Source organism: Elgaria multicarinata, chromosome 9 (genome assembly GCF_023053635.1).
Source record: "Elgaria multicarinata webbii isolate HBS135686 ecotype San Diego chromosome 9, rElgMul1.1.pri, whole genome shotgun sequence".
Lineage (NCBI taxonomy): Eukaryota > Metazoa > Chordata > Lepidosauria > Squamata > Anguidae > Elgaria > Elgaria multicarinata.
The window spans coordinates 29,110,190-29,136,392 of NC_086179.1; the positions used below are offsets into that span (position 1 = coordinate 29,110,190).

General features: G+C 37.4%; 1 protein-coding gene across 2 annotated transcripts in view; it reads left to right on the forward strand.

The window, feature by feature from the left end:
• Nucleotides 1-26,203, forward strand: part of WASHC4 (WASH complex subunit 4) — a 46,458-nt gene that overhangs the window by 17,837 nt on the left and 2,418 nt on the right. The window contains exons 9-33 of one of the 2 annotated variants that reach the window (XM_063133413.1): nt 624-727; nt 1,309-1,429; nt 2,983-3,100; nt 3,213-3,340; nt 4,492-4,652; nt 5,248-5,374; nt 6,725-6,850; nt 7,566-7,673; nt 8,269-8,415; nt 8,560-8,639; nt 9,547-9,652; nt 10,908-11,024; nt 11,686-11,854; nt 12,099-12,253; nt 13,149-13,223; nt 13,322-13,426; nt 13,904-14,038; nt 15,013-15,121; nt 15,666-15,732; nt 17,969-18,055; nt 20,375-20,522; nt 21,130-21,226; nt 22,303-22,499; nt 24,330-24,429; nt 25,835-25,910. In XM_063133413.1, coding sequence (XP_062989483.1) covers nt 624-727; nt 1,309-1,429; nt 2,983-3,100; nt 3,213-3,340; nt 4,492-4,652; nt 5,248-5,374; nt 6,725-6,850; nt 7,566-7,673; nt 8,269-8,415; nt 8,560-8,639; nt 9,547-9,652; nt 10,908-11,024; nt 11,686-11,854; nt 12,099-12,253; nt 13,149-13,223; nt 13,322-13,426; nt 13,904-14,038; nt 15,013-15,121; nt 15,666-15,732; nt 17,969-18,055; nt 20,375-20,522; nt 21,130-21,226; nt 22,303-22,499; nt 24,330-24,429; nt 25,835-25,902 — 2,955 coding nt within the window. In that variant the 3' untranslated portion in view covers nt 25,903-25,910. The remainder of the gene's footprint in view (nt 1-623; nt 728-1,308; nt 1,430-2,982; nt 3,101-3,212; nt 3,341-4,491; nt 4,653-5,247; nt 5,375-6,724; nt 6,851-7,565; nt 7,674-8,268; nt 8,416-8,559; nt 8,640-9,546; nt 9,653-10,907; nt 11,025-11,685; nt 11,855-12,098; nt 12,254-13,148; nt 13,224-13,321; nt 13,427-13,903; nt 14,039-15,012; nt 15,122-15,665; nt 15,733-17,968; nt 18,056-20,374; nt 20,523-21,129; nt 21,227-22,302; nt 22,500-24,329; nt 24,430-25,834; nt 25,911-26,203) is intronic. The other variant, XM_063133414.1, reaches the window with a different exon arrangement.

Below are 26,203 nucleotides of genomic sequence, written 5' to 3' on the forward strand. Positions count from 1 at the left end.
AAATTGTGCTAGGTTCGTTAATAGGCCCTGGATGTTTGTTTAATTCAGGGATCCCTTCCTTCTTTTAAAATAAATCTTCACTTCCTGTCCCTCTTTAAAAATAAATCTTGGACTAGTTATGGGCAGAGATGGAGAGTCCATTGGATCCTGTGGATCCTGGCTACTTCTCTCCCCTCCCTGCCCACCATTATACCTCCTTCATGACCTCTCTCAGGTAATCCAATGTTGTTGTTGTTGCGACGTAGGAATGCATCCATCACAATGCTTTCCATGGTGGTGGAGAGGGGGACAAAGGAATGAGTCACTCTTGGATTCCCCCTCCTAAGTTTGTAGACGTGTCTGTGGCCTCTGGAGGGGGGATCTGGCATGTCCTATGGTCCCTAGGATACTCCCCCAGACACCATCAGATTGCTCTGCCCTTGGAGAAAACAGTACACTCAGTAACTGTTATGGTCATACATGTCTCAAAAATATCTATGGTATTTAATAATTTTGTTGGGAATGCTAACAGTGCAAATCTATGCCTATCTGTTTAGACGTAAGTGCTACTGATTTTATTGGGGATTACTCCCAGGACACTGGGTCTAGCAGTCTAAACTAATGAACTATAACTTTTCAAATAGGCTATGTATGAACATCTGGGAGAACTGCTGACAGTTTTACTCACATTGGATGAGATAATAGATAATCATGTCACCCTGAAAGGTCACTGGACCACGTACAAAAGGTATGTGGGTAATTTTTTAAATTTATTTCCACTGACACTGTAAAAAATAAAAATACCAACATAGTGATCATATAAAGGGAAACTGCTGCACCATGCCTATTCATTTCAATGGATTTTCAATAGGAAGCTTACTGTTATGGTATTCATACTTCCTGGGATTTTATTCTTTGCCTCTTGAGTTTTATCAGTGACCATGTATTGTTGTCATTATTGCTACAATGACCAGCTGATATGAAATGTTTTTAAGCTGCCCATGTGTGATAGTTAAAACCTTTGGCCACAATGGGCTTCATTTCCCCCCAAGAATGTTCCTGGGAGCAAGACTCCATCGTGATGTAACATCATTCCCAGGGGTATTCTGTCCCAGGAATGCAATCAAGCAGTGAAGTCTTAAAGTATGGGAAGACTTTTTTGTTTGAAAAACAAACAAATAACCTGGCTACCTTGTAAAGGTAAGCTCTTCCCAAACATTCTGAAATCATCCACCCCCTGAAAGTCTGATAATGCTTTCTTTCTGTCTCTCCCAACTTTATATATGAATGTTGAGTTAATTTTAACTGGACTTTATTTTGTTTTGTCAGGTTACTAAAATCTGTCCATCACAATCCTTCTAAATTTGGGGTCCAGGAAGATAAATTGAAGCCATTTGAAAAGCTGCTATTAAAACTAGAAAGCCAATTACTGGATGGGATGATATTCCAGGTAACATAATAAATGCTATTTTATGTTCTTAATAGAGTTTAATTGTGGCTTGTAAGATCTTATAAAGTTGGATGTTTATTTCTGAAAATTGTCATAATTACTGTGATGAGTTTGAGTTTTAAATTGTATATTTTTCTCCCTTTCCTCAGCCATTTATCTAGTATATTCTGGCTTTCTGACCCTGTTCTTCATAAAACATGCTATATCACAAATGTTTTGAAAGTACCCTCAGTTTGAAAAACAGTTTGAAAACTGGAATGGAAAATTCTTGTTTGTAAATACAAGCCTGCCTTATCCCATCCTAGCAAAGGCACTATATAATCCAGGCCTGTATACATGAGAGAGGTGTTAACTGTACTTTTCTAGACAGATACCTTAATTACCAAGAGAAATTGCAAAATGTAATATGCAGGCCAGAGTTGTTATAAAGAACCTTTGGCCACGTTTGTATATAACAATGAGCCAGGATTTGTGGCTTATTCAAGTGTACTGTGATGCTAGTCCATGCAGCCCATTTGCTTCTTCCTTTGTGTGAGTTGGGTAAAACTAACCGGAAATGGATAGCTTAGCTTTAATGTCTGAACCTGCCCCCAAACAAACCCTGGCTTGTTGCTGACTTGCAATCATGATTGTTTGGAAACAAAAAGCTGGGATCCTGGGTTTGGACATAGCAGCACTAAGTCAAGCAATCTTCCCCAACCAGATGCCTTCCAGATGTGTTGGGATACAATTCCCCTCATCAGCATGGCTATGGTGGCTGGGAATAATGGGAGCTGTAGTCTAACACAGTGGTTCGTGATCCAAAAGTGGGTCACGAGATCAGTCCAGATGGGTCGCAGCAAAGCAGTTGCCACCACGTTGGACAATTGTGTAAATGGGTCCCATGTTGCAGGTTGGGAGTCTGAGGTTGGTCTCGGGTGTGAACCAGTTGAAGACCATTGGTCCAGTACATCTGGAGGGCACCAGGTTGGGGAAGGCTGTGCTAAGCTGTCCATTTCTGGTTAATTTTATAAGAATGGTGAGGTGCAAAAGGAAGAGTGAAGTGGGAGCAGGCATTCATAGCAGGCAGAAATCCTAGCTTATCATTTTGTTCTAACGGCCTACTTGTTGCTGTGGCAAATCCTGCACTGAATTCTGGAATCAGGATTTTTTAGTGAGAGTACTTTTGTCACTTTTAATAAAAGTACTTAAAGCTTTAAATGCCTCTTTTGCTTTTACATTATATCTACATAACAGTAATTTTTCAGTAGTCTTATTGCTTATTTTTATTGCAGTCATACATTTTTTTAAAAACTTACTCATTGTGAAACTCATATTGAAATAAACAAAGCTGGCCAACTGATAGTTAATACACATCAGATTTGTCTTAACCCCTTTTAATAAGATTTTCAATGTGGTTTCACTTGAACAGAACTCCCTAAATAAAGGATAACTTACAAATTAAATGGTCTACATGATGGGATTATGATTTATTTGCAATAATGGTATATATTGTGCTCATATTCTCCATAATGCCAATGTTGTAAACCACTCTTATTTTCTCTCTCATTTAGGCTTGTATAGAACAGCAATTTGATTGCCTTAATGGTGGTGTTTCGAAGAACAGTACTTTTGCTGAGGAGTTTGCACATAGTATTCGCACAATATTTGCAAATGTTGAATCTAAGCTTGGTAATGCACAATGGATTCTTTGTGTATTCACTTTATTGTTTGTACAACTTGTTATATTGTTTGTCTAGTGGCAAACTTCAAAAATATTCTTTTCTCTGTGTATTTGTACAAGGTGAACCCTCAGAAATTGACCAGAGAGATAAGTACGTAGGAATTTGTGGGCTCTTTGTACTGCATTTTCAGATTTTTCGGACTGTAGACAAGAAATTTTACAAATCATTGCTGGACATTTGCAAAAAGGTGAAGATTTTGCTCTTTGTAACTTTCCTCTAAATGTGAAAAAATGTGAAAATGAAACCTTTAATAAAAATATAGTTCAGATTTAGATTCATAAGAATAGAAGACGTAATTATAATTAAATTTCTTCTAAATATTCAGTTACTAGCTCTCACAAATGACTCTACCTTTAAAATATTTTATCAACTTTTTTTTTGCTGTTTTCATGGTTTGAATTTGTTACCCTCTCTAAATAACAACGTTTCATGTATTGTGTAGCTAAGGAAACTACCAAACTCTATATTTATAGTACTCAAATTGCCTTGGCAAGGGGTGAAGCAAAACTTTGCATCAATTTGAGTTTTGGTATTAATTGCAAATGGAGAGTTATTGCCTTTGACCACAACTGCTATAAAATTAGCAGTCCAACTATAGCCGTGTTTACTCAGAAATAAATTCCATTGGTTCCAGTGAAGGATCCTTCAAAAGAAATATGCTTAGGATTCCATCCTAACTTGTACACTGAGAAGCACATCTTTTCCTATTTGTATTTAATGGAATATGTGCTCATCTTAGGGTAATATAAGTTACCAAAAAGATTCAAACAAAACTGGCCCATCAAAGTGTTTAGCCGTGGTGCCACTGGTTTTTTGTCATGTCCATCAGTGATTGAACTGAAAAGCAAGTGTTGCAGAGTTGTTGTGTCTGTTCTACTTGCCAGAAAAACCCTTTTCAGTCTGACTACCACAGCACTCTGCTGCTGCAAACATGCTCTGGCACTAGGAGGAATGAATACTCTTTCAGGGATTGTGGGTAGCTTAGCTCAGTTCCTTGATTCATCCCTTTCCTTCCTCTCCAAAACAACGTCTAGTCTTTCTGTGCCATTTTGATGTTGCAAAGTATAAGCTCAGCAGCAGACCCTGAAACCTAAGCAAATATGTGGGAAATGAAGTGGCATTGATTAAGCCTGGTCTGTTATGTTTGTATTCCTTGGAGTGCTTAATGAAACTTTAACAGTGTACATTATATGATGGTTCTACATCTGTGGAGATAGTGAGTCCTTGGTTTTCATGGTGCAGTTGAATACCTTTGAATAGCTTTATCACAGAAAATCAATATCCACCTAATAGATACTCTTTTTTCACTTTGTCCAAATATTATTGTTGATGCTATAGGTGCCAGCTATCACACTTACTGCCAATATCGTTTGGTTTGCTGACACCTTTCTGATCCAGAAGATGCCAGATGCTGCCAAGCTTCTGGACAGGAAAAGTTTTCATTCTGTTAAACTACACAGAGAGAGTTTTTTACAGCAGAAGTCTCAGTCACTTATCAAGTAAGTTTTGAAGAGAGAACTTTTTTTGCCTACTTAATTCTTTTTTCTGTGCAAAAAAAAAGTCAGCTGAAAAATAATAGGAGCTAGCTAAAATCCTAATCCTATGCATGTTATATGGGGGCAGGTTCTGTGGGAATTAATGGGACTAGCTCCCAGGTAAACATGTTTAGCTTTGAGTAACAGTCCCCTCTAAAATTGGGTTTTGTGTTTGTCCTTCATTTTTGTCTCTTTGTAATAATCAGTAGTACTAGTAATGTAACTTCACACGTAGAAAGCACAGTGTATTTATGATGGAATTCTAAGCTGTGTAGGTGAAAGTAAGGAGTAAATTGGCTGAAAGACTGGAGCCCATGAAAGCCTTATTAATGAGGAAGTAGTTTGAAACTACTCTTCATGGCAGCTGTTTTCATTGTCTCCATACCATTACACACTCTCTTTAAAAATCTTTGGTGTTCTCTGAAAGACATCCCTCCATTTATGTGATGGAATTGCTATGTAACTGGCCTTAGACATTGTTCAAAACTATCGTTCACACAAGCCAAAGTTTGCAAACTTGCTTAAGACCTTTAAATAAACCTATTTGTTTTTTCTTCAGAGAAATGCAATCATACTATGTGTTTGTAAGTTCATGGATGATGAAAATGGAATCTATTTTGTCAAAGGAACAACGAATGGATAAGTTTGCAGAAGATCTCACTAACAGGTGCAACGTTTTTATACAGGTGTGTACTGGGTTATAAAATGACATGGTTAGAAAATGCTCCTTGATTTGCAGTTAGGTTCATATTTGTTGATTTTTCTCCTTCTCTTACTGATGTTTGTTAAACCACAATCTGCTTTTGCATATGAAATGGCAAATTATGACTTGCAATTCTGGATTATAGGATAAGCAGAAACCACATGGTTGGATCCAGACTTCTAAACTATTTGCATGTAATGACAACCCATTGGTTAAAAAGCTGATAGTCTGACATGCATGAACAGGGATGAGAACCACGGATTAACTGCAAATTACGCTGCACAACCTACAAAGGAGCCAATCGTGGGTTGTAGGGTAAGAGCAGAAGAAGCTTTTACCTCACTTGTCCCAGCTTGTTAACCATTGTTTTTTTTTAACCAATGTGTTATCGTTACATGTGAACCAGGTCTTATTAATATATTTAGACCTCTTTAAATCAGTGGGATTTAAGTTTGTGATTACTGACTTGAGTCCTATTGGTTTCAATGGTTCTACTCTAAGTATGACTAAGTCTGGATCCAACTCCTAGTTTAGATGTAACAAGGAATGATGGTTTGCTGCAAAACATAGGGGAGGGAGGAAGAGAGCCCAAGGCTTATTCTAGATGTGCTTGCGTGGTGCTAAGCCATGGTTTGTTTTAATTACAGTGGTGGTCAAAATTGTGGACACTTTTTGAAATGTTCATGTTTTGCAACTTTGCATGCTTATAGAAAATGTTCTGTTTCACAAAATTCAAATGTTTATATATCATTATATAATGCTGAATTCAATACAAAAACCAGAATGCAAATATCTGCAGTACAAAAAACGTTATGCTTACTTTAGTCTAAAAGCAAACACAGGTGTGATTGAGTGAAGAAGCAGATTGGAATTACAAACCCCACTGGCCAATCACAGACCTTGTTCTGGGAACCAATCACATGGCAGTAGCTGTGATACATCCTGTTTCAAGTTGGGGAAAGTCAGTTTTGCTGTTTGTTCTGTAACTGATGCGCAATTGGAGATTGTGTGAATATTTGAAGTATTTCTCAAATTAAAAGTGTACGTACGTACATCATGAATAGAGCAATGGCACCCAGGAAAAGAAGCAGGATTGTTGTATTACATGAATCAGCTCTTTCAATTGATATATAAACATTTGAATTCACAAAACAGAACATTTTCTATAAGCATGCAAAGCTGCAAAACATGAAAATTTCAAAAAGTGTCCACAGTTTTGGCCACCACTGTATCTGTACCATACTTTCTTGAAAAATAATGCAAATATAGAGCTGCTTTTATTACACAGCAAGCAGTAAATGATGATTTTCTTTCCCCTCCAATTTATCTCTAGGGCTTCCTGTATGCTTACAGTCTTAGTAACATCATTAAAACTACAATGAATCTACATATGTCAATGCAGAGGCCAATGACTAAAACCTCAGTTAAAGCATTATGCAGGCTTGTGGAACTTCTCAAAGTAAGTTGCAATGTTCAGGTGTTTCTTAGTGACACTCATATTTACAGTAATTCTTTTGCAGAATACCTTATCTGAGTTATAAGATGTATGTTGTTTAATTTATGTGGTAGGAACAAGCAGGAAAAACTTATTCATGGTGGGTGTGCAGACCTGTTGCGTCCAGGAGTCAATGTGACCTCCAACTCCAGAAATTGCCCGTTGCTGTTATAAATAGTATGCATGTTACCAAAGTTTAACCTTTTGTATGTCTCTAGGTTTTCTTTACTGCATCCTTTTTCTGGGTAAAAGATACTATCTGAAATAGCTTTTGGCCAGGTATTTAAAATATGATACCTGGATTGAAATCCTACATCAACATGTAGGCCTTAACTGTATGTGTACCAGTAGAGTCTGTTGCCACTAATGAGCCCTGCTTGTAAAACATATATTTGACTGCGGTCTTAAACATCAGGGTAGTTGTCTGTGATGGCAGCATGGCTTGTGACTTGTTAACACAGCGGTGCATATGATATGCTTCTTTGTAGTGTGTGTATATACGTATTATAGTGAGAGGATGTCAACACTTCAAATCGTCTTATCAATTGGAGCTGTTTAAGATTTGGTGGAAACAGTTTTCCACATGGAGGAGGCATTAATTATAGAAAGAAATTGTTTCAAATCACAGTTGCAGAATTGCGATGCTAACTATTGTGTTCTGAAATTTGGCCAACTACAGGCAATAGAACATACATTTTACAGAAGAAGTATGATTGTTGCTGATTCAGTCACACACATAATTCAACATCTTCAGTATCAGGCTCTTAATGCTATTGCTGTAGCCAAGGTATGTAATTAAAGTTTCAGCATGTCATGTGAACAAGTATGTGTGAAATTTCAGACTAATTTCCATACTGATTTCTTTCGATGTTAACTAATCTAAAATAAAAGCAAAAAGGAAGTCTAAATAAATGAGTCACCTCAACTGTAAAGTGAGATTTTAAAATGTTAGAGCATAGATGAGTGAGCATCAAAAGAGAATAAACACACAAGGGGAAACATTGAGCACCATTCACTGGAGATTTGTCCAGCTCAAGCGTCATTGAAATTAAAGTGAAAGTATGTTCTGGCACAGCTCCCATTTGTTTGAAAAGGCCTCGTGCAGAAGAGTCTCCAATGGATTATTGGAAAGTCACAAGGACTTTCCCTAGAGTCGGAACACACCCTAAGTATCATTAGGATAGCAAGTATCTGTTGACTATATTTAAGTTGGCATAAGGGAGAGGGGGTTAGTTTGGTATTTTGGTATTAAAATAAATCTTCGCCTGAGCCCTTGGGGCAAATAGATTGCCTTGGGGCAATCTCCAAAATGCAATTTATTTGCTGTCGATTCTGATCAATACTAAACCCCAAATGCTGTTTTTTGTATCTTTTATATCAAGAAAAGGGTAATTTCTGACAAAAAGTACAGCGAACAGCGCCTTGATGTACTCTCTGCTCTTGTATTGGCTGAGAACACTCTCAATGGTCCGAGCACAAATCAGAGGCGACTTGTTATTTCCCTTGCCCTCAGTGTGGGTACACAAATGGTAAGTGACTCTGTTACTCCCTTATCTGCGATATTATACGCTTTCATTAGTAGTGATAACACAGGATTATATGGTCAATGACTGTGATGCAACCATTGGATTGATACTCTTACATGTCTGGGTTTTTTTCTTTCTCTTCCTCAGAAAACGTTTAAAGATGAAGAGCTCCTTCCTCTTCAAGTAGTTATGAAAAAGTTGGCCTTAATCAGTGAACTTAGAGAACGGTAAGTAATGCCACAGAATGATAATGGGAAAATAGTGTAGTCTTGCAGCATGGGTCATCTGAGATTGGGCTAGAGATGTAACATTTCTGGAAATATCAAAGCCAGGTAGGTGATGGGGGGGGATCCTGGACTTCTTCCTATTTCGGGGGTTGAGGAGATGGAAATGTTGGAGAAAATGGAAAAAAATATGCGGTACTTGTTCATTTACTTGATTTTAGCGTTCTTTAAAGATCTAAAGTCATGCTGGCTGGGGAATACTAGGAGCTGTAGGACTCCTTTCTCTCTAAGCATGCACAGGATTTCACTTTTTGTTACTTTAGGAACATAATATGTATCATGCATAACTTGGTTTGCATAAAATTATCCTTCCAATTAAAAACATTAGAAATGGACTCAGTAAATTTGTAATTATTTTCTAAATAAACTTTACTTTTAAATTTAATATACGAAACATAATAATTTTATGAGCAAACTGCCCCTTGTGTTAAACATTTTGTCATCATTCTAAAGAAAAATATTTCATAATCCAAATTTGCTCAATTTTCCATTTTTCCAGAAAAGAACCAAAAGGTCTTTTAGGGAAAAAGGTGGGAAATCCTGTTTTTCTTTAATTTTTCCAGGTTTTTTTCATGGGCTTTCACATCTCTAGATTCTTTAATTTTTCCAGGTTTTTTTCCTGGGCTTTCACATTTCTAGATTAGGCGTTGTTTCTTGCAGAATGTTCATTATATCATGTCATAACCGGGATGAAATTTAATATGAAATTTAGGTTTAGATACATAAATTCAGTGTCTTGAGAAACTCGCATTGTCTTTGTTCAAAAGCTAACAGTCCCTTCAGTATCAGTACTGTAGAACTGTGAATGTTTGCTTTCTTTCTCAGTAACTCTACTAATTTCACGTTTTAGAGTCCAAGCACAGTGTGACTGTTGCTTTTTGTACTGGCACAGAACTGTGTTTCCAATTTATCTGGATGATGTCTATGAAAATGCAGTAGATGCTGCTAGGTTACATGTAAGTAAAAATTAATCTGGAATAGTAAGGTTGGGTTTTTTTGTCAAAGAAGCACCTTAATGCTAAAAGCCATTTAAAATATATGAAAGCATTGTTTGATATCACTATTTGTTAATAAATCTTCGTAAGAACAAATCAGTTCCCAAAGTTTTTTCATATGTAGAAGTGTGGCTTCTTCTAAAGTCAAAGCTTGTGGAGGAAGAATGAAGGGAAGGGAGAGCAGGCAAGCCTGAGGCTCATGTATGATCACCTAAAGCAGTAGTGACAAGCCTTTTTCCGCTTGAGAGATGAATTCCATATTGCATTTCAGTGGTGGTGGAGGTCACAGTTGAAGTGGGCAGGGCAACAGGCAAAAGTAGACTGGGCTGAAAAATCCTCTCTCTCCTCCAATGGAATGGTTATCAATTTATAATAGAAAACATGTTTACTCAGAAGTAAGTATGAACAACGTGCTTACTCATAAGTAAGCAGGCTGAGCCTCTGCATATCTGTTTGGAAGGAAAGAGTCACTCAGCACTTTCAAAAAGCATCCCAAACATCAAGCTTCTGCACCTCTACTCAGAAATAAGATGAGCTTTCTCCCCTGGCATCACTGCTTCTGTTGCACAGGGAACCACAGCTACCTGCTGATTAGAGAGAAGAGTTTTTTTCCTCCATGGTACAGAGATATTGCCAGGAGAAGAGACTGCTGGATCAGATAGGAAATCCTTGTTGGCCTCACCATACCTATGGGCTAGATGTTCCCTACCCCTGACATGAAGCATTGTTTAAGTGATAATTTCATTAGGCCAATGTGTTTCAAAGGTATTTTTTTAAGGTCTTTAAAAAGCAGACTTAGCTTTGGTTAGGACTTAACTAGTGTTTCTAGAACTAGGTGTAATGAGAACTCTGCCTGTGTAGCTGTGAGGAGAAGTTCAGAATCTTTCACCTGTTTTAAATTAACTGTAGCTTGCTGTGTCATCCAAACCCAGATAAAATGTGATTCTCATAACCAGCCTTCCCATACTTAGCACTCTTCAGATGTTTTGGATTTCAACTCCCAGCGGCCCCTGCCAGCATGGCTAATAGTCAGAAATTCTGGGAATTACAGTCCAAAACATCTGGAAGATACCACTTTAGGGAAGGCTGCTCTATCCTTGGTTTGGTGTTGAATTAGAATGTGACCTTAGTGATCCATCACTGCTCAGGATCCTCCGTTCAAATTTCCCATGTTTGCTTGGGTTCTTGATTAATTTGGAACTTTTTGTTTTTACAGTACATGTTTAGTGCATTGCGGGATTGCGTACCAGCTATGATGCACTCAAGGCACTTGGAATCCCATGAGATTCTTCTTGAAAGCTATGACAAAGAAATTATGGATGTTTTAAATAAGGTGATCATGCAAGTATCGTATTTACTATGTTTGAAAGCTGTAAGGAATATCTGTTAAAACCTGCTATTGAGGACTTTCATGAGCAGGCATATCGATACATCTACATTAGACTTGTAGCTATTAGTATAAATTAGGGAGGGGGGAACTAACCTTTCACTTAATGCAATACGCTGTAGATTTGTGGAAGAAACCCCTACAAAATATTCCACTGAAATTACTAGAATTAAAAACATGAATTCTTGTTAGACATCTGTTATATTTCCTGTAGGCCTTATTCAGTGAGGAAGAAATGCATCTTAGTATTGAGACTAAATCAAGTACTATCAAAATTGTACTGGAGGAGAAGGTGGGGGACTGATAAAATCTTAATGAATTATATGTACTGTATATCTAATTTTATGTAAGTACACTCAAGTTTCTTAGCAGAAGTATTGTGTCTTGGATGGTTCCTAAATTGTGAGTTATATACAAAATTTTCTAAATACGGTGTTTTTAACTGGTACCTTACATATATTTGTAAGATGTTAGATTATGAACATTTTGGTAATATGCAGATCATTCAAAGATATTGCAGTTAATAGAAATTCACATTCTTAATTTTAAGCAAACACCTTAAGATTATTATGAGTTTATTATGTATTATGACTTTTGTTTTGAGCAGCACCTCCTGGACAAATTATGCAAAGAAATAGAAAAGGACCTGCGTCTCTCTGTGCACACACACTTAAAGCTAGATGACAGAAATCCATTCAAAGTTGGAATGAAAGACCTTGCCTACTTCTTCTCTTTGAACCCGATTCGCTTTTTTAATCGGTTCATAGATATAAAAGGTAGGCTGTACAAAACTGTTGAATATGTTTTCTGTGAAGTTCAGATTCCTCTTCCTGTTACCACACTGATTTTTTGAGTGGTCTGTTCTCAATCTTTTTGATGTTGCTCTAGGATATACTTTTACAAAGCATTTCCTATATAACTAAGTTCTAAATGTCATGTGTGAAGCAAGTAGGTTTTCTTGTTCTGTGCCCTATTCTCCAGTTATTAATAGTGGAAATCATACTTTTTCTCTTTTTATAGCCTATGTGACGCACTACCTGGACAAGACTTTCTACAATCTAACCACAGTAGCTCTGCATGATTGGGCCACATATAGTGAAATGAGGAATTTAGCAACTCAGCGCTATGGCTTAACTATGACAGAAGCACATCTTCCTAGCCAGACTTTAGAACAGGTACATCACGTTTATGCTGGTATTTGAATTGGGTGTTCCTGTATTTTAAAAACTGCCCCATCAGCAGCTCTGGCATTCTCCTTTAAGAGTGGGAGAAATATGAATGCTTGCGGTTGGGATTTCCTCTTAAATGTGCAGCATTCCACAGTAAAAAAGAAAGAAATGGATAAGCATATGTGTGCTTATGGGGAATGCTAGTTCTGCAATCCAGTACTGAGGGACTCTGGATCATTCGCATGTGGTGCTCTTACTGCTTCGTTGCTGGTTTTTGTAGGTTTGTTTTTGTATTGATTGTATTTGTTTATAAGTTTTTATTGAAAAGCATTTCAAGAGTTCAGCTAAGAAACAATATACAGATCAGATCAATAAATAAATTCTTTGACTCAAAAACAAAGGCATTTCTGGGGGAGGGGGAAGACTTAAACAATCAAACTAAGAATAACAAAATTGCAACATCTGGAGGTCGGGCTGCACTTGTCAATTTCCATTCCTGTCCCATGGTATGATTTAAAGCAGGAGTAGGAACCTGTGACCCTTCAGATATTGTTGGACTCCAACTCCCATCAACCCCTACCAAGCATGGCCAATGATCAGGGATTTGAGAGTTGCCATGCAATAACATTTAGAGGGCTACATGTTCTTTACCCCAGTCCTAAAGGTACATGATGTTAGCAACCTTGCTAAAACTAAGCAGGCTTGGTCAGTGCCTGGATGGGAAAACTACGTTGAAACCTGTCTTGAGTTCCATCGTGGAAGAAAGACGTGATATAGATATAGTAATAAAAAGGAAGCACTCCTGTATTGAGTTTATATTGTAAATATTTCGATCTACAGTAATTATTTGGATTATTTCTAGACGTAGTGGTGGTTAAATTGCCTAACATTGTTGTTTCAGGGTCTTGATGTTTTGGAAATTATGAGGAATATTCATGTATTTGTATCCCGATACCTCTACAATCTCAATAATCAGGTGAGGTGGTAGGGGATGTACAATTAAAAAATGCCCCAATTGTCGACTGATTTCCATTTTATAGATATTATAATTATGCAGCAACTATTTCATTGTAGATCTTCATTGAGAGAATCAGCAATAACAAGCATTTGAACACCATAAATATCAGGCACATCGCTAATTCAATTCGAACACATGGTACAGGAATAATGAACACAACAGTAAGTATTACTGTGTGATTCCCAGGATAGCTCCTGAGTTTTGGCATTTACTGACTTAAGACTATTGTAAACGTTACAAAACAAGCAATTAAAGGAAAATGTCTTAACCATAAGACAGAGATTACACAATATGAAATTGATAATATTTCTATGGGGTAATTTTTTAATAGACTGGAAAAAGATGATGATAGGTAATTCCTAAACCATGAGCTGTCTACACTTGTGTGCAGTGAGAAAATTGTTTTTTTGTACCTTTATTAAAGGTTCATGCAAACCCAAAGTCCCCACTCAAAGGGAAGGTTGACCACTGTGTATCTGCACCATTGACTTGTCTGGTTTTATTGCCTTTCATTCAGCTTGGGAGTTGGTGTCTACTGGCTGTCACTGAACAAATAGGGAAGCGGAAGAATGCTATTATAATATCTTCTGCAATACTGATAACTTTCATCATTTTATTTTTTTAACACTTTTCTTCAGGTAAATTTCACATACCAGTTTCTGAGAAAGAAGTTTTATATCTTTAGCCAGTTCATGTATGATGAACACATAAAATCCAGGCTCATCAAAGATATCAGATTCTTTAGGGAAGTTAAAGATCAAAATGATCACAAGGTATGTTCTTTGCATGTAATGTTGTCCTCTAAAATTCACTGATACAGCAATCCTATACCCATTTACCTGGAAGTAAGCCCCATGAACTCACTTCTGAGTAGACATGTTTAGCATTATGCTATGAATAATTGGTAAATGCCTAATCTGTCACAATGTAAGGGATGGGTTTGTATTTAGCAGCAATACTTACTAAACAGGTATGATTAAACAAGGCTGTTGGGGATTTCCAGTGGCTAGCTAAAACTAGGCAGGTATGAATAATGCTCAATAACTCTTGACTCTAGCTTGAGTACCCTAGGCTGTTGGAGGGGGTGGGATGCTCAAAGCTCCCTCCTTATGCCTAATTCTAGAAATAATTAGAAAAGGTGTATTTTTATTTAGAGGCATATATTATTTCTTTAATTATTCAAAATTTGTATTACAAAAGGGCTAGTCAAATCTGACCAGTGAGTTATTAAAAGGATTTTATAGTGGGAGTTTATTGGAGAAATAAAAACACAGTTATTTGTCTGTTCAGGACTTCATTGTTGTGGGGGTCTGTTCAGAATGCAAGAATTTGTCAAAACTGCATTTACAAGATGGTATCTCAAATATGTATTTCAAACTTAGTATTTGGCTTACATTCTATGCCTTTGAGATATATTTGTATTTAAGATGTCCTCTGAAAGCATAGGCCAGAAATATTGTTTCTGAACCAGAAAGCACAATAGTTGTCTATCTCTTGCTTTAAAAACACTGTGAGGCTTGCAGATGAAAATGTTTTATAAGATCAGGAATCTTATTAAACTGTGGTTGTCACAAAACTTGATGGGTCTTTATGCTAGAGTTGTGTATCTTCCAGTTTGTATAGCACAGTGAGGATTACTAAGGTAGAAGAAGAAAAAATATTGGTGCTTGCAAAAATGAAATGAAGCTGATGCATGTACTTCATGGCCAGTGTTTGTGCTTAATGGATAACAACATATTTTTTCTAGTATCCCTTTGAGAGAGCAGAGAAATTCAACCGGGGGATCAGAAAACTTGGTATTTCACCTGATGGACAAAGTTACCTTGACCAGTTCAGGCAACTTATAAGCCAGATAGGTATGAAAGAACATACTATTTATTTGTTTGTTTGTTTAAACATTTCTTGGCCACCTTTCAGGGCAAAGGCCCTCACAAGGCGGTTTGCAACAATAAAATACATAAAATATTAAAAACAATAAAATATTAAAATCATTATAAAAGCAATAAAAACATGTTCACAATAAAATAGGAATTAAAACAATGAAACCAGCAGGAACAACAATAGCAGCAATAACCGTATACATCCTGGGAAGGCCGTGGTAAAATATAATGTTTTTAAGGCCTTCTTGAAAGCCTGCAAGGATGGTGCATGGCGGACCTCTGATGGAAGCTTGTTACAGAGGTTTGGGGCCACAGCAGAGAAGGCCCTCTCCTATGTGTATGCCCACCTAATTGCTCTCACAGGTGGGCAAATGGGCAAATTTTCCGGAATAACCCATGATGGTTTAGAGTTTTATTTTTCTAAACATGTCATTAAATTTTAAGTGCTCAGTCACTTCCTTCTCTCTCTAATATTGCTTCAGATGCATACATTTCTTGTATTCTGTATTTGTTTTTAAAGGGAATGCTATGGGCTACGTACGGATGATAAGATCTGGCGGACTTCACTGCTGTAGTAGTGCAATTAGGTATGCACCAAATACAACTCAGCTTGCCTGTCCATGTTGCTGTAAAGTCTTTGCAGCCCCTTTTATTCTGATTTTCTTCCTTGCACCATGGTTTACTGGTAACATATAGACAACAGTCCATTACAACTGCACACGTACAGAACAGCTGGAAGCAATAATGTACAGTAGGGACGTAACTAGAGTTCTTGTTCTGTACCCAGAAAACACTTTGCTTAGAATGAATTATGTAAGTCTGTTTAGTAAATTTAAACCTTCCGATTTTGTTGTTATTATTATTAAGCAAATAGACCCGGCTTCGCACGGGTTGAAATTGCCTTTAGGATGATATATAGAAGCCTTCAAGCAAACCTACACAGTTGGACACATTGTGCCCAGCCCCACCTAAGTGAAGGCACACCTGCTGGTGCTCCTAGGCATGATGCCTGCTATGGTCCACCCTATAGCCCGCTGAGGGAGGGGTCTGTCCACGCAATCCACCTTGGATAGAACTGCTCCACAGCAGAGGGGAGGGGGAGGCCTTATTTCAATTTCCTCTTCTTCCCTGGCCTCAAACCGTGCTTGTTCTTTTTTCATACTTTAACATGGTTTTTTCCCCCAACATTTGGGAATTGTTTTTTTCTTTAATGTCTAAAAATCATGAATGTCCTATGGTTAAAATCTGCTTGCTGCAATGCTGAATCATGATGCCAAGTTAGTTTAAAGTTGGTCAAATGGTATTGCAACAGTATATCTTATTTTATTTTTTATTTGCTGCCTTTTTGGTCAAAATTTTCACAATATCTAAAGCCATTCCAGATAGAGGAAGAACGAATCCTTAAAAATTATAACAGTGGGATGTACGGTTTCCGAATCCATCGAGGACATACAAACACACATTTCCATATGTGTGTGTGTGTGACATTACATTTCTTTACCACCCCATAGCTGAAGCTCTCTGGGTGATTCACAAAGATTAAAAACTATTTAAAAATAAACTATACAAAGTTTAAACCCTATTTACATACAAACACAACAAACACAACACAATGATTGATTAAATAATCAATCATAAAACTAAATCCAGGACCTGATTAAATTTGACATATGCTTCCAAAAGCCTGAGGAAAAAGAAAGTTCTTAATCTGGTGCTGAAAAGATAACAATGTTGGTGCCATTCTATAGTTGGGGGGGCCAGAGCTCTCTCCTTCCGAACCTCCCTCCAAGGTTTATTTTATATAAACATTTTTTTTATGACCTTGGTATTCGGGTTTTGTTTTCTAAAAAATTGTAAGGAATGCTGGAATGATGCAGGGAGAAGGGTGAGGGTCAGCAGGGATGTCTAAATAGCGCAATGAGTAGAGGGTTTCGTGATGGAACACACTGAAGCTCTGCCCTCAAATACTAGAGTACTTTTGTAGATGATGGCTGCCCATTTGGTCTCTTCTCTTATTTTATTTATTTATTTATTACATTTCTATACCGCCCAATAGCCGGAGCTCTCTGGGCGGTTCACAAAAATTAAAAACATTCCAAGTATAAAACAACAGTATAAAACCATACTATAAAATACAGTATAAAAGCTCAACCAGATAAAAACAGCAGCAATGCAAAATTACAATTTTAAAACACCAAGTTAAAATTTATTTATAGACTGTTAAAATGCTGGGAGAATAAAAAGGTCTTCACCTGGCGTCTAAAAGCATATAATGTAGGTGCCAAGCGAACCTCCTTAGGGAGCTCATTCCACAGCCGGGGTGCCACAGCAGAGAAGGCCCAGCAAATATGATGGCTAGAAATACACTTTGCTTCTTACAACAGGAGGCAGATTCAGTATGAAATCCCACAAGTCAAATACTGGGAATAATCTCAATTCTATAGAGATAAAGTAACCGTGCTGCTTCTTGCCATCTTATATTTGTGCAAATTTATCCTCTCTGTGGTTGAGCATCTTGATGAGTTGCATCCACTGTTTGATACTTTTCCCCCTTCACTGTGATATTCTTGTTTTCTCCAGTGGATTTAGGTTAGGCTAGAAAGCTATTTTAGGGGATTTGTATGCTGGATCAAGGAGAGCAATATTAGCACAAGACTGTGAGGATGGGGAATTAGAACCTTTGTTAGTTGTCTAACTGAATATGTGCAAGTGCATGATAAAACATGAGCAAAAATAAAATAATTTAACAAATATGAAGATACATTAGTTTTGTATGCATACCTTGATATACAGTTGTGAATGAATCTGATATGAAACTTGTAGGTTTGTTCCTGATCTTGAAGATATCGTTAATTTTGAAGAACTTGTGAAAGAAGAAGGTCTCTCGGAAGAAACACAAAAAGGAGCCAGGTAGCTTACCTTGATGCGAGTAAAAAAAAAAGATGAATTCCTGCCTAAGCTGTTGTTTTAAAAAACCTGTCAAAATAAAATTGTAACTGAATTCATAGATATTTATTAAAATATTTTGTGTAACAGTTTAGAAGCCACAGCAGGAGAGGACCATTGCCTTCATGCCCTGTTTGTTGGCTTCTCAGAAACATCTGGTTGGGAATCAGAGTGCTGTACTGGAGGAACCTTTGGGCTCTTCTTCTATTCTAATTTTGCAATTTGCTTTTTCATTGCCAAAATCTTGTGCATAATTAACTTAAGGTCAAACTGCAAGTGGTGCAGGAGATCCATTGCCCTCATTTGTCCGGTCATTGTAGGCTAAACAAACCATGGCATGTGCCAGACTTGACTTGCATAATCAAATACCCCACCCGCCATGCTTGTCATGTTGTTTGAACCCAGGCAGCATGGCTTGTTTGAGGGGGAAACAACTCAACCCATGGGCTGTATTGGGTTGAGTGTTGTTTCCCCTCAAACATGCCATGCCACCCAGGTTCGGATGACAGAACAAGCTGCAGTGAGGTGAGTGATTATGGAGATCATGCTTCGCATGCATCATGGCTTAAACAAACCAGTGTGCATTGTTTAAACTACGATGATGGTGTGGTCCAGACCAGAATCTCCTAGTTTTTTATTAGAACTTTAAAGCTAACTCCACAACTTATCAGAGCAGTAGCACTAGGTTGTTGTTTTTTAAACCGTATTTTCCACATCACTTTCTTGTACTAAGTAACACCCACCCCCAAGCTTTAATCTCATTGTTAAAAAAAAATAGAGGTAGAAAAAATAAGAAGCCCCCAGAGTCTGCTTTAAGATAGAAATAATTTTTTTTGATCACTTACCTCCTCCCGTAGGACTTGTAGTTTGTGAGCCAATCCCTAATTTAGCAGCATTACTTACTGAGATCAGTCTTGGGTGGGATGATATTTGTGTCATATAATTAGAACATGACTGAAGTGGTCACTGGAAAAAGTAAAACCGTGAACATTAATTTAGCAAAATCAAGCAAGGCTTGTGTAGGACTCAGAATGTCAACACAACATTACATTGGGTACAGTAGAACACTGGAGAAATTAAACTTTGGCTTTAAAGAGACAGATTGTCATGATGGTAAGACAGAATATTTTCATCAGAACATTTTAGTGAAAGAATCATGTCTGTTTTATCTCTTAGAGAATAAGAATTAGTCACAGTTCAGAAACATTCCACCAACCTTAAATTGCTGATTTAACACATACAAAGTAAATAAGCAGTTTTGAAGATTTCTGTACTGGCAGGAAATTGTTATTTAATTAGTTCCATGGCTGAATTTATTCAGTGTTGCTATATTCTGATCCTCCTTTTGAAGACTAGGGATAAGAACAAAAATGCTTAGTATTAAACAATTGCATTGTTGTTGACTTGACACCAAGTCTTGCTGAGGGTTTGTCCACAAGCAAGAGGCAGTCATATCACCTAGAATCATAGAGTTGGAAGGAGCCATTTAGGCCATTGTCTGACTGCTCTATTAGGAAGTTTTTCCTGATGTTCAACCGAAATCTGCCTTCCTGTAACTTAAGCCCATTATTTTGTGTGTTAATCCATTAGGTACTTGGAAGTTCTGTCATATCCCCCTAAGTCTTCTCTTCTCAAGGCTAAACATTCCTTCAGTCTTTCTTCATAGGACTCTGTTTCTCGTCTCCTGGTCATCTTTGTTGTCCTTCTCTGAACTCGTTCCAATTTATTTGAATCTTTCTGTATGGTGTACAGAAGTGGACATAATATTTGAGATAAGGTCTGATCATAACAGAGTAGAATGGAACTGCTATTTCCAATGATTTAGAAACCAAACCTCTATTGATACAACCCAAAATTGTATTTGCCCTTTTTTGTAACTGTGTCACACTGCTAAATCATTCTTCACTTGTGATCGACTGCAACTCCAAGTTCTTTTTCACATGTACTATTTTCAAGCCAGGTATCCCCCACCTTATATTTGCCCATTTCCTGAACCACTTCCTTCTTCAAAGTAATTCACTATGGATTCAAGGGTAAAAAATTGAATGGCTGTGAATTGCTTCCATAAAATGACAAGATATGTGAAAGCTTTAAGGGAACGCAAACTGTTTTAGTGTAGTTAAGGGAGATTCAACCATTTCTTTAAAGTGGTGCTTAAGATCATTATGGAACAACTAGTTGGCCTTTGCTTTTATTTTCATAAAATTATTGTCAAACAAATAACCTTAGCAATATAGTCAAAATGTTTTCACTCTAGAATTCAGGTATATCTTTGCTTTGCAGGCAACTGGATTCTGTACTTGGTGATCTCACACGCAACTCTGCAGAAGGGACAGAGTACTTCAAAATGCTTGTGGATGTGTTTGCTCCTGAATTTCGCAGTCCAAAGAACATGCATCTACGGAACTTCTATATAATTGTTCCCCCACTGGTTAGATTTTTGTTATTCAATTTATTAATGATAAAAGTGATCACATGTGGAATTTGCATGTGTTGAAACTGCTAGGATTTTAAAAGATTACACACAAAGTTTATTAAGGCTCCTTATGAACCTTCCAGCTGTGTGTTGGGCGTCTATATACATATATTGTACCTATGACACTAACCAAAATATATGGAAGAGAAATTGCTCAGTGAAAGTGTATTTTTAACATGTAAAAGATCCCAGGTTCAACAGATAGTAGTACAGGAAAATACCTGCGCCTGAAGCCTTAGAGAACAGCAGACATGAAGTCACTGGCTAGATGGACTGTTGAAGTGACTGATACTAAGAAAGATAATATCTTTGTATAACATTTACGTATTTAAAAAGGTACTTCTGCCTCAGTCAAGTGATTCTCCAAAAGTAAAAAAGTCAGAGAGGCTACAAAATAACCATTCTAGATACCTTCATAAATAATACATCCAAGTGGTATGACCCATGGTACCTTGCTAGCTTTGCATTTGGATTTAATATTTTAATTTTACGAAATTGTGTTACCAAATCTTATCAGGAAATTTTGCTGCATTTGGTACAACTCCTTTTCTCTTGTTTTTAGGCTCTCAACTTTATAGAACATTCAATTGGTTGCAAGGAGAAATTGAATAAAAAGAATAAAGCTGGTGCAGCTTTCACTGATGATGGCTTTGCCATGGGTGAGTTCAGAAGCAGTGTTCAACTTCCCCGCATGGATTTCTTGTATTTTGTTCTTTTAGGGGAAAGAAAAGGAAGTATAGACCAGACTTCCCCCAACTTGGTGCCCTCCAGGTGTTTCGGACTGCCAACTTCCACCAGACCCACCCACCATGGCTAGTGGTTAAGAATGCTGGGAGTTATGGTCCAAATCAAAATGTTTGAAGGGAACCAAGTAGGGTAAGGCTGGTATGGATTAACAGGTTGCATAGATGATTATCATTTGTGCTTTTATATGGAAGAGGCCATAGCTCAGTAGTAGAGCATGTGTTTTGCATGCAAAAGGTCCCATGCTCATTCTCTGGCATCCCAGATTAAAGGATCTCAGATAGCAGAGTTGTGAAAAGACCTCTGCCTGAGGGTCACTGCAAGTGTGTAGAGAATAATGTTCTGGATGGTCTGATATGATACAGTGAGGACTTCACAGAAGATTTATTTTTATTTTTTACTGGAGAGTTGCATCTTTAGTTAATGTGTTAGTGGATTTACATTTCTGGAAGTTTTGAATTAAGGAGTTCTGAGAGTAGTTGAGAAGTTGATGTCTCTTCATGTAGTCACTTCAGCAGCTGCTGCAGCTCTTTATTCCAGTTGTAGGGTTCTGTAAACATTCTTAAGAATGCCTTACTCCACAAGAGACGGTACTTCTGGCAAATGCAGCTTCTCTTACCAAGCAAACAAGTGCAGACTTGAATGAATGTTGGCAACTTGTCACTTGGTTCTTTGCTATACACTTTAAATTTCCCCCCATAATTCCCTTTTCCCATAAAGAGGCATAAATAATTTTATTATGAGTATTTTGAGGATAGAGATCCAGCTCTACTTTTGAAAATGTAAATATTGATATACACCACCATCAGCCTTGATATAGCACAAGCTACTAAGCCAAAATATAAATTCATAGAACTGAAGACGTTATAGCAAAATTAGAGTTGCAGTTTTGAATTTTCTTGGTTTAAGCATATGACATTATTCTGATATTAGTGAGACCGACATTTTCATAACTTATTTTGGTGGGGATATACTTGTCTAAAACCTGCAGGTGTAGCTTACATTTTGAAGCTTCTGGATCAGTACCAAGAATTTGACTCCATTCACTGGTTCCAGTCAGTACGAGAAAAGTATGTGAGAGAGATCAGAGCATTAGCAAAACAACAGAATGTCCAATCGGCTAGTCAAGATGAAAAGCTGCTACAGACTATGAACCTCACTCACAAGCGACTGGAAGTTTGTTTGCAGGTATTTACTACTAAATACATGATTTATTTACCTTTTAACATTACTGTTGCCAGCTTGATGTTTATCTGAAGCAACAAGTAGGCATGTGGCATATTGAAAGTTAGATTCCTGCTCCTAAATGATTAACATCTTAGTTAACTCAATGGGGTAGATGAGATCAAGGGACACCTTGCTCTTAACAAGATCAGAATGGTTAAGTATTCAAAAACTGCCCTCATTTTCTGCTTAGAGAGGAGGCACAACAGTTCCCTAATTACCACATTGTATTTCTGGATTTATTTATTTATTTATTTATTTATTTATTTATTTATGTATGTATTTACTTCAACTGTATATACTGCTTTTCTGCCAATAAACTAAAGCTAGTTTAGGGTTTAAAAGGATGCCTTGCAATCTTATAAGACATGCAAAGGAATGGGGCTTTCAGGTACCAATACAATGACGTTACATTATGACCAGCTGGAATGGCCACTGCAGGAAAGTTGTCAGGGAGAGGAAGAGGTAGATTGTAGATTATGCACAGAATAGGCTTTTGCTTTTTTATGAACCAAATACTGATTACAAATTTCTAACTACACCTATGTATTGAGTTTGGTTTTCCAAACTTGAGCACAACTTAAGGGATGGGACACCTATGAATCCCACAATGAATTATTTTTAGGGAACCTTAACTGAGCCAGCATTACCACTACCAAACCAATTTAGTCAGCTTTTGCTTGGCTTGAGTGCTGGCAGGCATATTTTAGAGGTGCAGCTATCTAGCTAGCTAGGGATTGGATTGACTTGCCAAGGCTTTTTTACAATGAAAGTTGTGGGGAGGAATTGTTTGTTTGTTGAAGGATGGTGATGAGGATATACAAGAGAGTACTTTTCTGTAACATGGAATAGGTTGTGTTCAGGATGTACGCAGGAGCGTACTTTACAAAAAGAGTTAAGAATGTATGAAACTGGCTTATATCAGATGAAAGCATTGGTCCATCTAACTTAGTATTGTCTATACTGATTGGCAGCAGCCCTCCAGGATTCCAGACAAGAGTCTTTTCTGGCCTTACCTTGAGTTGCCAGGGATAGCAGAGGTGGACTACCACTGAGCTGCAGCCCTTCCCCAAGCATTTAAATAGTCAGGTTCAAGCCCACATAGAAGTCATGCCATCTATTCGTGAATCAATCAGTCTCTATCAAGTGTATGGGAATAGGATGCAGTTATGCAGAAACATTGTCCTTTACTACATCCTGACAAATAATTTGGTTTGGTGGAGGTAATGTGAGCTCAATTAAATTCCTTGGGAATAACTCATTGGTGATAAACCAATTTTTAAAATGTGGAGATGGGGGAGTCCAAATAGTACATTAAGTCTAGAACTGGAGGTGGTGGCCATTGGTGGTGGTGGTGCTGGTGGGGAGGTTCAGAATCACTGATAGAGAAGAATGGGTCTCTCTAGTCCTACCTGGTTGATTTTCTGCTCTTTAGGACAACGACAGTTGGAGCAAATTATGTTAATTAGATTATGAATACTTGATCTTATGCAAGGAAATGTCTGAAGAATATTTTTTTCTAAAGGCCCTCAGAGACAAAGCAGAAGTGAGTAAGTTATTAGTAGGGTGCCAGCTGTGAAATGGAGAAAAATACACTGATTGGTTGTCTTTGTTTTGAAATGCATTATTCTATCATTCTGTTTACGTATAAGGAGGTGCAGGTGTGATAGTTTATATATAGATTATACAGCATTAATTAGTGGGAGTTTCTGGTATTTGTACACTTTAAGCAGTGAAGACTTCCATTCTATAATGTACTAAGACTTGCTGAGGAGTTTTCTTTATTTTTTATAGGAGTTTGAACTACTTTATTTTTCACTAAGCAGTGCAAGGATCTTTTTTAGAGCAGATAAAACTGCAGCAGAAGAAAATCAAGAGAAAAAAGACAGAGAAGGTTAGTGAAAAGTGTTACGGTGTCTGATGACAATAGATGCAAATTGTTTCCTGTTACTATGCTCTCTAAGCTATGAAGCCATGTGGAATATTATTCTTAGGATATGAAACGGAGTATTCTGTTCTTACATCTTCAGTTTTACTGTCACTAGTTTAGAAAATTCAGGGTAGTGTAACGATTGAGCAGTAACAATGTATGCAGTAGTGTTGCTGCTTTCAGATGGGCAAATTGAGCAAGAAGCCTGTAAGGTTTAACAACATGGGAGAGTCAGTTAATTGGCTATAGATATTATCCTAAACACAGTTACTACTTAGGTTGTTCCATTGAAAGCAAAAGAACTTGCTTCCAAATGAAGGACAGTGTTATGCAATAGAGATCACCCAACTTTCTTCTTTGGATAAATTCCTGTTGCTCATTTCAGAATAAAGGGGATGTTGGTTGACATCATGTATATTCATTCCAACTAAACATCATAATCTTTACCAATTCTGATGCTGTCTTTGGTACCCTGGGATGACTTTTTAAGTGATATCAAAAGCAGACACAAGGAAAACATTCAGTGGGATTGGGTATTTATTTTTGCTTGTTGCATTTGTATGCCTCCCTTCTGCCAAGATGTGTAAGATAACTTACAGTTCTAAAATACTAAAGCAAACAAATGTTGCAAAATATAACAGACTTCTCATACTGACTGATGGTGGACTTCTGCCCTTTTCATAGGGCAATCATGTCTCAGGTACCTCCAGGGAAAGACAGAGAGATTATCTGCAGAACCTTATATTCTAACACAAGTGAATGACAGGCAGTTGAACTAGTGCCTTCTGGTACTGTCAATGTCACAGGATATATATAGATTTTAAGTGGACCATGTCTTGGTGGTCTATATTGGTTTTACAGTTGAACGTAAATATTTAATTGCAGTTATTGTGTAATAGCGATGCATCGTTAGATGTTTAATGCCAAAGTTTTTTTTTTAAAATCCATTGGGTTTTTAAGTGCCTTTACTACGTTGTGCGAAGCCACTCCCCTTCAATTTCACAAAAATCCCACGTATTGGGGGAGGGGTAGCTTTGGCCTTAATAATATAATAAGGTGGCAAAGTGGTGTGTTCTTCCTTTTAGCTTTTGAAAGGAAAGTTTCACATCACTGTCATCTCTGCGCCCTCCCTCACTTCTTGCAAAGCCCATGGGAGAACATCACAAATGGCCCGGGAAGGGGGGGGGGGAGCCAAAAATATCAGTTCAACCAATTGATCCAATTCAACTGAGAATCCTGAGCTTATTTCGATGTTGAGAATGTTAATACTGCTTGGCTTTATGTAGTATATATGTAAAATAACTTTTGTGAACAAAGCAGTGCTGAGAATACAATATTGTTTTGGGGTTCCACCCCTTTTCTCTTGTAGAAGAATCTGTAAAAACAAACGATGGAGACCTGTCCAACTCTACTTCTGCAGATCCTATTGTGAAATGAGAGCCTTGGTATGCCTTTGTTTTTTTATGATGTGATTTTATGGCCCAAGTTTATCATAGTGGAATTTCATGGTTAAAAACAGTTAACATGCAATTACATTTTAAAGTTCTAGAATGTTGAAAGTGTAATTGGCTGAATTTCTTGCTTGATGAGGTTGCCTCCCCTTCCCTCCAAAGGATTTGTACTGGTGATCGCCAACAATAAAACTAAAAAGGAGGCCTGAGCGCAAACTAGTCTTGTATATTGCAAGTATTTTGTACTCCTGGTAAAAATGTTGGCTTAAGGCTGCAATCCTGTGGGA